Source organism: Engystomops pustulosus, chromosome 5 (assembly GCF_040894005.1).
Source record: "Engystomops pustulosus chromosome 5, aEngPut4.maternal, whole genome shotgun sequence".
NCBI lineage: Eukaryota > Metazoa > Chordata > Amphibia > Anura > Leptodactylidae > Engystomops > Engystomops pustulosus.
Window position 1 is genome coordinate 65,969,757 of NC_092415.1, and position 14,381 is coordinate 65,984,137.

The window sequence follows — 14,381 nt, forward strand, 5'->3', positions numbered from 1 at the left end:
GACTTCCAACTTTGCCGTACTATGTGTATTAATACTGGCCAATTAAAAATAGTATAGTCATATTTCAGTGATGGCGAACCTTTTAGAGACCGAGTGCCCAAACTGCAACCCAAAACCTAATTACTTATCGCAAAGTGCCAGTACGGCAATTTAACCAGAAAACTGACGGTTTAGTTTAGAATCAATTTACACAGGACTATCTGAGCTTGGATTCCAGCAGTCCTATACACACTGAAACGCCACTTTTATACCATTTTATATCACATAAAAGAGTAATAAAAAGTTATCAAAAGGTCACGCAGTCCTCAAAATGGTAGCAATGAAAACAACGGCTCATTAAGCAAAAAAACCACACCTCCCCAGCTCCGTGCACTAAAGTGAGTTTCGGGCCGGAAATCAGCCTCCTGCTAATCAATTTCCCCCCCGTGGATGCGCTGAATAAAAAAAAAAAAAACTCACTCATCTCAGACTCCGCGTTCCTCCGGCTGATCACTGCAGCGTACACGGAGTAAGGTGTCCAGCGCTGGCAGCGTAATGACATCATTACGCTGCCAGCGCGGGGATGCTTACCGTCCTGTGCGCTGCAGTGATCAGAGTGACAGCAGGCAGTGTCAGCGCCCTGCTCTGTCATGGCTGTTAGCAGTATTGGAGCTGAGCTCCGATACTTCTAACAGCCATGACAACCAGGTGTGGACAGTGGTTGTCCGCACATGGCAGTGGTTGGAAGGATGGGGCGCGTGCCAGCAGTTAGGGCTCTGCGTGCCCTCTCTGGCATAGCCATAGCTGTCATATATCATGTGAAAACTGGTGTACTATTGTTAAAAATAAAACCAATCCAAAAACAAGGAGCCTAAAGCCCCATTCACACAGCCGTAATCGCGGTCATTATTTGGACGCACAAATTACAGGCATATGAAGTTTATGGCACCTGCTTACAGCGTGGTGAACACACAGTGTCTCTCTGCACCGTGACTTGTCCTAGATTCATGCAAGTTACACACGAACATATGCAACTCGTGTATACGTACAATATGGTGACCTGATGCCCACAGAGCAGAGGACGGGAGTCCCTGTATTATATAGAAATATAATGAGGGACGTTCCCTCGGCTGGCTTGAACAGCCTTGCCTGAACGGTGATAGTTAATATAGTTTTGGCGTGGCTGTCCGGGCGGCAGTGGGAATGTCCTTGCATAATATTTCTACATAACGCAAAGACTCCCGTTCTCTGCTCTGTGTGCAGCCTGTGGGATCAGGCCACCATACGGCACGTATATACGAGTTGCACACGTTCATGTGTAACTGGCCTGTGTGGCGCAGCCACTCGGCATACTGTTGCACAGAAAAGAGAACCTTATCTAAAATACCAAATAATATACAGGCAGGATTATTCTTAAGTTGAATTTGTATGCAAGTCGAAACTCTATATTTTATAATTGTAGATCCAGACAAATTTTTTTTTTTTTGCCCCAGTGACAATTGGAGTTTCAAAATTTTTTGCTGCAAGTGGACCGAGGATTATCAAAAAGACCAGCCTCTAAAAAAAACATTTCCAATCCAGTTTTGGCTCATTGATGGATAAGAATTTTACTGCACTTGTAATCCTGCAGATTCCATACAAGGACAAAATAGTGGCAGTGTACAGAGAAAGTCATGTCAAGGATTAGTACTGGGGCACGGTCTCATGATAAAGCCATGTATACAAAAGAAAACTGGACAGGTGAAAACCCGGTATTCACATGACTACAAGCAATGAAGACTAGAACTCTATTTTTCAGGATTCACAGGTCGTATGCTACAACACAAAAAAAAATAGAAAGACTTAACAAGGGTTATAGGTATAGAAATTTAATTAACAAAAGTATGGTTAACAATATGATTTTCATAGAATCAGAAAATGTAAACTTTGCCCAATATACACTTACATATAGGGATCAGTACTCCCCCGGGAAGCACAGATGGGGTGTTACCTAGATGTTAGAATAATCAAATGGCAATTGGTGACTGGGTAAAAGGAGAGGAGCCAAGTAGCCATGTATGTTACCATATAATAATAACTATTCTGTTACCCACTGATTGGGCAATTCCTCCCAAATCATTTTCAGTGTTACATCATATAGAGTTGAGGAAAAACTTCTTTTGAATATTAAAAACTCAAAAGAAAAATATATGCTATATAATCCATGGTGCCCTTTACTGGTAGGTCAGTTTACAAATTACTTAGTGATACTATAGTGGGATATTCAGAAGATGAGGAAACGCTTTGCTATGGGCATCGGGTCGGTATAACCTAGGACTGAACAAGATGTTTGCAGCTGTATTGGTGGGAATCCAGGTTTATTACAACCCCCACCCCTGACACACACTAGTGACCTTATATTTTCAATAGCAAGTGCAAACCACTCAGGCTCAGTTTTCATCAGTTCGCACAGAAGGCCATGATCCACATTTATAGTCAGGGAGGACAAAGTAATATTATTACAAGTAGCTTCAGAATGAGACATTAAACATTTATATTGGATTTCAATGAGAAAGCTTCTAATGTTACGTCTAACTGGAGACTGATAATAAGAAGTGCTGATAACTGTAAAAGCCATAGACAAGGTTTACTAGTAATATATAGGATTTCTAGGAATACGTTCCTGTGCAGACTAAACAAGTGTACGGATGTGTTCAGAGTACGGTAACTCCAGGCACTGGACAGTCTGCTAGAAGGATGAAATCATCAGGATTTCATTCCTCCTTCTTCTTTCTAAAAGTTAAGGAATCTTTGGTTTCCTGCAACCTTTCGGAGATCCTGTCTTTTGTTTCTTCCATCTTTTCACTGATCATGTCTTTGGTTTCTTCTATTTTCTCGGTGAAACGTTCTTTTGTCTCCTCCATTTTGTCCTGTAGATAGTCTTTCACCAATGGGGGAGTGGACAAGTAGCCGTACTTCCGCAGATATTTGACGCTAATGGAAGTCCCTCCTAATGTTACAGTATATCGGACCGGTGTCGCAATCTGAAAGAAAGGAAAAGAATATGAAGGACTGGTGATTTTTGCTCCATCCGTACAATCCACCCAGCGTAGCGTTGTTCCCGCATTGAACACAACACCATTCAATGGAATGAATGGAAAATATGCAGCTTTGCATCACTGGAGAGGGAGCAACACAAGTCACTATACTACATAAAGTGGAGCCCTGAATGGTGTGCAAGATTGACTTCGCACCCATGTAATTTTCATTGTTTCCTTACATTTGAGAATGAACACAAAATGGAAAATAGAAGACATTGATTTCTATGGAGCCATTCAGGAAAAAGAGACGATAAGAATGCTCTTTGTGCCCGATTAACACAACTGTCAATGCCAATCTTCCCACTAATGTCGCACAACATTGATCTATTAGGATGAAGTTCAAATATCCAGTAGTGGTGAATGGATACAAGTAGATAGATGGCCCATGTATTGAACAAGACTACACTCACATGGAAGCGCTTGCAGGTCAGCGCTGCGCTGCTCTAGGAGGGGGATAAGGGCATAAAAGTTGTCTCCATTGAAAGCAATGTGAAAACATGTCCTTTTTATTTTCAGTCCATAAATAATACCAAAAACTCTTCTTCTAAAATTAACACAGAATTACAAAATGGGTTTTAAGAAAATCTACCATTAAAATCAAGCATGATAAAATCCAGGGACCCTTACTCATAGATCCAGGTACCGTGACTTATACAATTATGCTAATGAGACATAAGGGCTCTGCAGCATTTCCCTCAGTGCTGTAGATTCACAGGCTGTTATAATGAGCAGAACATGTCTCACCCTCCTCCTGCTCTCTCTTTTCTCCCACTGCCGGTGTAATGTAGCAGCAGCAGTAAGTGCAGGGAGAGGCGAGACCTGCTCTAACAGCCTGCAAAGTTACAGAATTTAGTTGCTCTGGTAACGCCCAGAGCCATTTAGTATCATTAGCATGATTGTAAAAGTTGACCATAGATAAATATAAAAAGACACAGGACTTGGATCTATGAGTAAGTATCCCTGGTTTATCCTGATGGATTTTAATGGTAGATTTCCACAAAAAAAGCACAGTGACTACAGAACAATGCAAAAGATTCATCAATAATATATTCTATTTCCTGATAACATATCTTCTAAATTCAGAAAATAACATTATTTCCTTTTCTACAGACGCTAAAGGCCCTTATTGAGCAGCTAGGGGTCCATAAAATGCAGTCCTATTGCAGAGTATCTAAAAACCTTCCTTTTCTCTGTTTCTCACAGATTTCTGTGCATTCCTCATGGCCCCAACCGTTAAAAAGCAACAAAGTGTAAACCTAAAGTGTAAACCCTACTATTCTACCATACTATCACCTCCTACCCTCATCTCTGGTCATCCTCTGCCAACCCATGCAGGGTCCTGCTTCTCTCTTTAATCTAGGTAGGTTTACAACTTACATTATTGCCCCCTATTATGGATCACCTATTTTACTTTATATCTGTGACACTTCCAGAGCAAGTTCTCTTTAAAAGAGAAGCAGCACATAAGGTCATAAGAAAAGATGAGATAAAATATGATGTTATGTGGAAGTTTTTCTTTATTTCATTGCTTTAAAGCAAAACTATCAACATGATTTCAAGTTTTCACCCACTGACAGGTTCCCATAGACTAATACCAATTCCCAACTCAACATAAAAGTTTACCTGGCTCCCTGCCAGCATATTGTATTGAGTCTCTTCTATCAGCCCAATATGCATTTTTATAAAGTTGACAATAAAGTGGACAATAAAAACTAAGGCAAGATTGGCATACAGGTGCATAGCTCTATGAAGCATTGTAGTGGTCGGAGTCTATGGACACCAATTAGTCTATCCTAAAGGTCTCCTTACAAAAGCTGACCAAGAAGACAATGATCAGAATTGTAATCTGCTTCTACCAGGTTGCATAAAAAAGATTGGATCGCAGCAAATGCTGTTGCATTTTCCATTTCATAACCAAATCCTAAACCAAATCCTGTATGGCAGGGTTCTCTATCAAGCCTCGCAGTACAGGTCTATCCCAGAACAAATAAGAATGGATACAACAGCGGCAAATAATAGAAAGTCGTCAGACATGTCAGTCACCAGGATATCCCATTAAACGTATAAAAGACTCCTGTATTCATTCTCATGGCAGTAAAATCCTGTCTCTGGCAAGAAAGAAGTTGACATATTCCCTTCATTAAGGATTGTATTGTGGCATTTGACATATACAGGCTGCTAGTCCCTTTACCACAATGGTCTAATTATCAAGGTATCCAAGTATCTTGTGGAGAGCCAAGGGAAAAATAATCACGTCCTCTGTCAGAAATCTTCAAGCAGGATGTTAGGCAGAGGAAGCTTAACAGCGACGTATTGTGACAGATTAAATATGACGTACTAGAAATTCAGTCACAAGATAATAATCGAACTCACAAAACCGCACATGTAAGACAGTAATAATAATGTAGTACAGTAGTTCGGAAATGTTTAACCCAACAAATGCCAAAACCCTTGATGCAATTGATGCACATTGATGCAATCCCCATTTAGTGTCTGTAGGTTATGTGCATATACACATCATAAGACATAAGATCCCCTGACGAAGCCCGCGAGCCGGGCGATACGCGTGGGGCACTTCCCTCCTCCCCAGACTTTATTCTCATCGATTGGTAATGTAGCCTTTGCACTTTATTATATTGCACTTTACCGTCACCAGGACCTGGCGTCTATGGTATACATTTGTATATTATTCATTATAAATTTGTGGTCCTAGGTATCCTTTGCATACTGATTGTGTATTCTTTTATATGTTACTACTTACCTTGATATCATCTAGTGTGATATTCCTTGTTCCTTGCCTGTTTGGGGAGTTTCTTGTGGTATGTACCCTTAATTGGGTTTTTAGTGTGTTTTTATGCTCTATTTAATAAAAATTTTCATGTGTCATACATACACATCTCTTTCTTTTTTATGTATTTAGTTCTCTTTAGATGTGTGACATCCTATCATTTCTTCTCAATTAAATCCCCCATTCCCTTAAAAAGTGTTACATCATAAGACAGGGCACTCCAGGCTGCTCTACTCGAGATGAGTTTTCCATGAATTATAGTCTCTCTTTTTTTTTTTTTTTTTAACTGTTTTATTGAGAAATATGGAAAGAGTAAAATAAATATTTATAAGCTCTAGGAAGGGAACTGTCAGGGTGGGACATGAACAGGGGAACGTTGTCGGCACAAAGCGCGAGGCGATCTTATCCCATCTCATGCGGCACCCCTGAGTAAATTGTATCCATACAGAGTTTTATGCCAAGCACCTCTATCTCCAGAGCGAAAAGAAGTGGGGAAGGGGACACCCGGTATAGCTTCCCGTTCAAGGGAGAATGGAGTACAGAGCAAGCCGTTAACTGACACTGAGGCTTGTGGCTTCTAATAAATTATAGATACCCATTTCCTAAATACAGGGCCGAACCTGAATTTCCATAGTACCGCCTGCAGGTAATTCTATTCATCGGAATCAAAGGCCTTTGCCGCGTCTAATGAGGCCAAGGCCTAGTCCTCTCTCTTCTCTGCTCCTACTTGTAAGATTATCTGCGATCTACAATCTGATGCCTGGCATAAACGCTGCCTGGTCTGTGTGTATCAGGGCAGTGAGGACTTTATTCAATCTACAGGCCAGAATCTTGGTTAGGATTTTATAGTCTGTATTCAACAAAGAAATGGGCCTATAAGAGCCACATTCCTTTGGATTCTTATAAGGCTTAAGGATGACCACTATGTTAGCCCTATAGAAGGAGTCAGGGAGAATTCCTTTCTCAAATGAGGCCTGGAGCCTCCGTAACATCGAGGGTAACAGTATATCTTGATATTGGGTCCACATTTCTAAACGGGAGACCATCTGGGCCAGAGGCCTTACCCCTAGCCATCAGTTTCAGAGCTTTTTGTAACTCCTTGTGTGTGAGAGGGGCATCAAGCAAGTCACGTTGTTACCGGTTAAGCCCCGGACAGTCAATCATATCCAAGTAGGTGTCTATCTCCGCCAATGAACATGTTGTCTGCGTAGAGTAAAGTTCCCTATAAAACTCTGCAAAAGATGCCAATAGCTCATCGTTGGAGGTGATAGCATCTCCAGTAGGAGAAGCCAGTTGCAGGACTGTGGGTGAAGCTGTGTTTTGGTGTATTAGCTGCGCCAACAAGCTGGTAGATTGATTTCCCAATTCAAAATATTTTTGATGTGCAAAAAAAGGTTCTCCTCTTGTCTTTTTCATATAAGCAGTGCAAGTATTGTCTACCAGTGGATAGCCACTGATCTCTGTTAGTGTCAGTGGGATTTTTGGTGTACACCGTTTCTAAACAAGAGCATAGGGCTCCCAGTTCCTCTTCCTCCCTACACGTGTCTCTCTTTACATGGGTAATTGCAGACTGCAAACATCCCCTAATATAGATTTTCAGTGCATCCCAATATGCAAAATGTGAATCAGTCGCATCATTGCTAGCCAAGTACTCCTCAATTAACGCTGGGGTCCGATCAGTGGCAGGCAGAAGGGAAAACCAAAATAGGTGAATTTTGCATGGTTTCGTATAAGTATGGGTCACTTGGAACCTAAGGTCAACTAGGATGGGGGGCTTTAATAAGCACATACATAATCAATCCTTGAAAGGGTATTTCTCCCAGGAGTATGGCATATAAATTCTCGGGTCAACGGGTGTAGTAACCTCCAGAGGTCAGTCCAACTGAGCTCTACAAACAGACGAGCCAGGGGGGTCTGAGGGTCCAGAGGGTACGAGGTCATTTCTGTATTTGTCTACAATGTTGTCATGTATAGCGTTTAAGTCGCCCATACACAGCAAGGTAGCTTGTGGAAACTGAGCGGCAAAACAAGCGGCCTCATGCAGTACAGTCAGGAGGGCAGAAGTGCGGTTATATAAACCAAGGTTAGCAAACCGACGGCAATTTACACAAACTTGAACAAATCAGAATTTGCCCTCTGGGTCTCGCTTCACAAGTTCCCATCGTACCGATTGGTGAAAGAAAATTGAGATCCCTCAGGAGTGTGAAGTATGTGTCAAGTATTGGGACCATCGTACCCAGGGCTTATGAAGCAATCTGACATTTGCCCGAGTTAAGCGAGTCTCCTGGAGACATATGGTAGAAGGCGAGTGTCCCTGTAAACATGACATTACGATGTTATGCTTCCGATTGTCCCTCAATCCCCTCACATTCTATGATATTAGTTTAAGAGACATATTGATGTATTATGAGCGATGGCTGCACTATACACAGAACAAAACTAAATCCCAAACTATTACTCTTATTTAAACAATGCTCAACAGGAGCAACTCTGTAACGCTCCTATAGAGCGACCAAGAGCAGTAGGTCCGATTCCCAGACCAACTGCGTGCAAGCAGTATGGGGTAACTTGAACCAAAGGTGGAATCAAAAAGTGCAAGCTAACACTCCAGGGTAGAGCTCTACCTAATCATATTTATTGCGGTTTTAACACTTTTAAAGGTTTATAGCTGTAGCTGCTTCGGCGCTGCGTGTGCACGCCTACATGGGAAATGCCGGAAATGTTGCGCGCAGCGCCGAAGCAGCTTCTGCTATAAACTTTAAAAAGTGTTAAAACCGCAATACAGAGGTTAATAACACTAATGAAAGTAAGCTCCGGCACCAGCTCACCCTGAGCTGGTGCTCGGTATTTACAGCTTACACCGACCATTTGAAATGGTAGGTTTCCTTTAACTGCCTCCCACCAGGTGTAGATTTTCTCTCTCTTAGTACACGTTTTATAAGCACCTAAGATTTTGTAAAACACAAATCATTTTCTATTCAGTCAACATACAATATGTTTCGGTTAATTTACACCGATTTTTTTTTCTAGTGTTATTTTTATTAAAGGAGTTGTCTGGTTTAGGAAACCCTTTGGTTAGGAATTTTTTACATTAAAAGAAGAAACTTCTCCATTCATAACCATCAGACATCGCTCTGAAGGACCCGGCTAACTTAAAGTTGGTGAGCTATTGCCCTGTGATCAGATAATTATCTGTCTAAATGTGTAAGACCAATGTGGATAACTCCCAAAATTTAGGCAATACTCAAACAATTACTGTATATACTGGCGTATAAGACTACTTTCTAACCCCTTAAAATAATGGCTACAGTGGGGGGTCGTCGCCGGATATACGGGGGCCGCACTGTGTGAGGTGTTTTTTTTCCCCGTCAGCGCGCAGAGAGCCGCTTCCTGGGACCGCACGGCAGTCCGCCTCTCACAGTCATTAGAAGAGGCTTAGTACGCGCTGACAGGGCGGCGCGCTGTATGCTAATGCAGCCGCCCTGTCACAGCGGTCGGCGTCACAGAGCTGGGGGTCACAGGCGGCACTTACAGAAGCATGTCGGATCTTCATTAATATCGCAGCTTACAGTTATGATCACCAGGCACTTGCTCTCTTGTTTGTTTTGCAAAGTTTTAAGCAGACTTTTTTTCATTTGGGAGAGGGGTAGTCTTATACAGTGAGTATATACCAAATTCTATATTTTTAGGGCAGAAGTTGGGGGTTGTCTTATACGCCCAGTCGTCTTATACGCCGGCATATACGGTAATTCACATATGTCTGACGCTCCCCACCAATCTCTACTTCCTAGTGATGACCAGTCTGTGCTAGTGATTGGCTAAGTGGACATTTCCTACGTGTTCAGTGGGACCAAGAATCCTACCCATGTCTGCTGTTCTGTCTGGTAAAAGTGGAGGCAGGTTAGGCAAGGACCTCTCTCGACTATGGCTAATTTTCTGTATATCGCCGTCACACAATGGAGTGCAGTGTATGACTGTCACATAAGCCATGTCTGATAATTAACAGCTAATCTCTGTTTTCAGCACTTTTACTTTTGCTTAGAACACACAGAGCGGATGTACCAAAATTAAGCGCTATGAAGGTAAGCAGCTTTGATGGAGTTGTAAAGCCTACTTAACCGTCTAGACATGAGGGAAAGCATGCTTGAACCGGTGGACAGTGTAGCTGCGAGCAACTACTAACACTACTCAGTTCCAGACTAGTCCTGTGTCCCAGATTATAATCACACCTGCAAGCTGAACACAGCAAAATCTGGCAGAAGAGGAGCTTAAAAGAGAAAAAAAAAATCCAAATTCCATTCATTTCTGCCAGACAAATAAGACAGAAAAATAAGCAGCTCTATATACACAGCTAGACAATTACATATCAGGCGCAATGTAATGGAAGCATATACTGGTGTTGGATACTAAAGCGCTCTAGTTATGCAACATACACTGGAAAGGTGCAGGGTACAGTATTAGCCTAATGTTTATTGCTTACAGTCACAGTTGATGGAAATGACACATTTGATTTGGGCTAACCATCCGAGCTGGGCGTCTATACAACCTCCATGCTACAGGCTTATGTAAAGGGAAGCGGTCATAATGAAAAATATAGTGTAATCTGCAGACTGAATGTTATAGAACAGGAGGAGATGAGCGGATGAGAGTCAGAAGAACTCGTTTATACACATGGACAAAATTGTTGTTACCCTTCCGTTGAAGAAATTAGAACCTGCAATGGTCATTGAAGTCACCATAAACTTACAAAAGTAATAATATGTTTTATTTAGCTGGAAAACAACTAATGTAAATTACATGTGATTTGTAGGTTAAGAGAAAAAAAAATTCTCATAGACATAAATGATGACATCTTTAACAAAACATTATTTTGTGCAACTTGTTGAGGTAATCAATGCAAACACACGATTTCTATAACTCCCCATAAAACTTCTGCCCCTGTCCACAGGTGTTTTGACCCACTCCTCGAGAGCACACAAGTGTGAAGGTGCCTTTTACAGTTGTCCCATTGCCAGTCTGTCAGTCCCTGCACTGGTTACAAATCTCCTCAGAATACAAATGGAAACGCTGGACCTCCTAACCTTGGAGATCTGGCAGCAATCTAAGATTATTCACTTATTTTATTTGAACCATCCGCTCACGTCTCTAGGACTTCTCCCGAGGTGCACCAATTCTCTGGAATGCTCAACCCTGCACTAAACATAAAGCTTCAAATACACTTCAAAACCCGTCTCTTTAGGCAGGCCTATCACATTCCCAAACGGCATGTAACCAACCCTATGTATGCCTTCCATTTATGTAATCCTTTCAAGAGAACCCGTCAGGTAAATTAACCACCCAAAACTAAATATAATTTTCATAAACTGCCATTAGAGAACATTGCCTCTATCCCTACATTATCCTTCTACATGCCTGTAAACTTAAGCAATCAGGTACTAAGGCTGTATTGCAAATGACCTGAGATGAGTACAATTAATAATCATATTCAGTAGTCCGGCTTATTCATGAATATCAGGCACAGCCACATCCCCAGTGCTCGACTGACAGCCTGTATAATGATGTGAGGTATAATGGTGTAATGGCTCCTCCGTGTGCTTCCTAGTTCTGGCTGCCCCTGCAGCCTGTGTGTGTATGAGATACTCCTATACACATGACTGACAGCCTGTACAGGCGGTCCCCTACTTAAGGACATCCGACTTACAGACAGACCTATTTAACCTCTGATGAAGCTCTCTGGATGCTTTAGTATAGTCCCAGACTGCAATAATCAGCTGTAAGGTGTCTGTAATGAAGCTTTATTGATAGTCCCTGGTCCCATTACAGAAAACAAATTTAAAACTCCAATTGTCACTGGGGCCAAAATTTTTATTGTCTAGATCTACAATTATAAAATATACAGTTTTGACTTACATACAAATTCAACTTAAGAACAAACCTCCCTATCATGTACGTAACCCAGGGACTGCCTGTATAATGATGTGAGGTGCAATGGTGTAATGGCTCCTCTATGAGCTTCCTGGTGCTAGCGCCCCCTGTAGCCTGTGTGTGTATGAGATACTCCTTTACACATGATTGACAGCCTGTATAAGGATGTGACACCCCTGGTGCTGGAGGACATGCCCCCTGCAGCCTGTGTGTGTAGGAGATACTCCTATACACATGTCTGCATCCTTTATAATGATGTGCGACCCCGTGCTAGCGGCCCCTGCAGACCGTGTGTGTATGAGATACTCCAATACACATGGATGCATCCTGTAGCAGTGGTAACAGCCTTACATGCTGTTACTTCTATACACTACTTGTGTAGCCGATTTCTGTGTCTCTCACAGACCGCAGATAAAGCACAATCACTAGCAATGCTTTACTATACATTACACATATGAGCAGGGGGATGGGTAACGGGTGACATCACTTTCTCTCTCCATGTTCCCAGCATAATTTACATAATAAAGAAAATATGGTTTTAGAATGATTAATGTATGAATTGACTAGATAAAGGCTGAAATGGAAGCCTTGTGAACTTCTCCAACAGGTAGTGGTGACAGAATTAGTTACATAGACCTGATGACAGGTGTCCTTTAAGCACTAGATACCAATATACAGATAACGCTACAGTCCTAAGCACCTTGTACATAATGATGGTGGCTAGTGACTGGCTCATGCAGCCGCATTATTTATGCATTCATTCTGATCCATTATAAAGAATTGTTGGACTATTGTACAATCCCTCCTGTGTTACCAACTCTTCATAAATTGTAAGTTCTTGTGAACAGGGCAGTCACTTCTAATGTTTCATCTGACCATGTTATTACTCTGCAATGTATTATTTTTTTATGTACATGTACCGTATGATCTGAAAGTGCTGCAGAACATGATGGTGGTGTATAACAAAGACAGATTTTTTTTTATTATTACTAGCATTTAGTTCAGGACTCATTGAAGGTCACTTTAGAAGAGTCCAATGTTTTGCTCTTCTCGAATGCTTTAGCTGCTGTAGGACCCATTAGCTGTGACTGAGACCAAGCTTTCAGACACTGGGTAGCACATTTTGCTCCAGAATACCATGTTCCTTGACCGTGGAGTTCACATCCGATCTCTTTGGAAGTTGTCCTGGCTTCTTCGGTTTCCATACATATTATCTATCTCTTCAATTTGCCATTAATTTGCCTTTGCGGCCACGCCGAGGAAGGTTGGATGCAGTCCCATAGACATTAAATTCCTCTGCTGGAGGAAGATGAACATCAGGCTTATGGCCTTTACCTTATGGTCTAGTGGCCTTTAACATGTTGTCTATAATTTTCTCTCCTTAATTTTTTTAGGTCCACACTTGGGGCAGTAGGTACCTCACATGGCAGCGACTACCACTGACCCAGTTACACATGTGAAGACCCCTTTGTTGCTAATTTCAGGACATACCACAGCGCAACATGACCCCATTTTCTATTTTTTCTAGGGGAACTATCATTTTTGTTCAGGATACTTCCATTAGTTTATTTTTCTTATGAACCACTAAATTTCAGATTTTCCTGAATTGAATTTCAGTAAATTAAAATATTATTACTTTTGTCAGATTCAAGATATTTCAGTGACCATGGTGGGTACCAACAATTTTGACCACATAAGTAAAGCATTGCTCTCTTCCTGCTTAGGGCTTTGCCATGATTATATGACTTTTCCATCTTCAAAAGGTCTCACAATTGTCACAACTATCAATTTGTGCCAAAACTGAGGCTTTGTTTGCAACTTTTTATAACCCTCTCCAATTTTCACTTCAGAAAACCAATACCAGATTTATTATGCCAACCCTGACATTGGGTCAGATTTATCAATCTGTTTTCAGACACTTTTATAACTGGCACGACAGAGAGAACATGGCTTTATTTTTTAAACTTTTTTTAAACTAAGAAAACTAATATGAGGTGCAAAGTACAACTAAACAGTCATATCATCCAGCATCACAGTGATAAATCTGGTCAGCACTATCTTACCTTATGACACGTTTAATAAATCTGCCCTGCTTTAGACAGATACAGACAAATAGAAGTGTAACTTTTCAAAAAGTTGCAAATTTGGACGCAAGTCTGTACGTTTTGGACGAAAAAGTTGCAACAAATTTTTGTCTAAAAAGTTGCATGTCCACTATTAATTAAGCTGTCTAAGCCACTAGGATAAATCTGACATGCAAAAGACATCTTAAGAGCTCTGTTAAGACTAGAGTGAGATCCTGCCTATAGTCTATAAGCATCTGTTTACTATTTTCAGGGTCAAGCTGCATCTGACTTCCATCTGACATGTGAATGTCGCCTACAGGGGCAATATTTACAAGAGGCGCTACAATCACCCATTAATTCATGAAGCACAACATCAAGTATAGCAGTCATGCAGGTTGCATTGTTGGTCCTGCCAAGCTGGAGAGTTTCTAGATGATGCAATGAGAGGGAATTTTCACTAAGAGCATGTGTCAATGTCAAATATTTGTGAGGAGAGAAAAAACCCCAAAGACAATGAAGTGAGATCCCTTCCTACACCCCCAG

The 14,381-nt window shown here is 41.4% G+C and overlaps 1 protein-coding gene across 5 annotated transcripts in view; it reads right to left on the reverse strand.

Annotated features, from left to right (window-relative positions):
* Nucleotides 1-1,831: 1,831 nt before the first annotated feature.
* The window catches only part of FAM210A (family with sequence similarity 210 member A), a 30,289-nt gene continuing 17,739 nt past the window's right edge, over nt 1,832-14,381 (reverse strand). For all 5 annotated transcript variants that reach the window (XM_072152286.1, XM_072152285.1, XM_072152290.1 and 2 more), the window contains one exon: nt 1,832-3,002. In XM_072152286.1, coding sequence (XP_072008387.1) covers nt 2,733-3,002 — 270 coding nt within the window. In that variant the 3' untranslated portion in view covers nt 1,832-2,732. The remainder of the gene's footprint in view (nt 3,003-14,381) is intronic.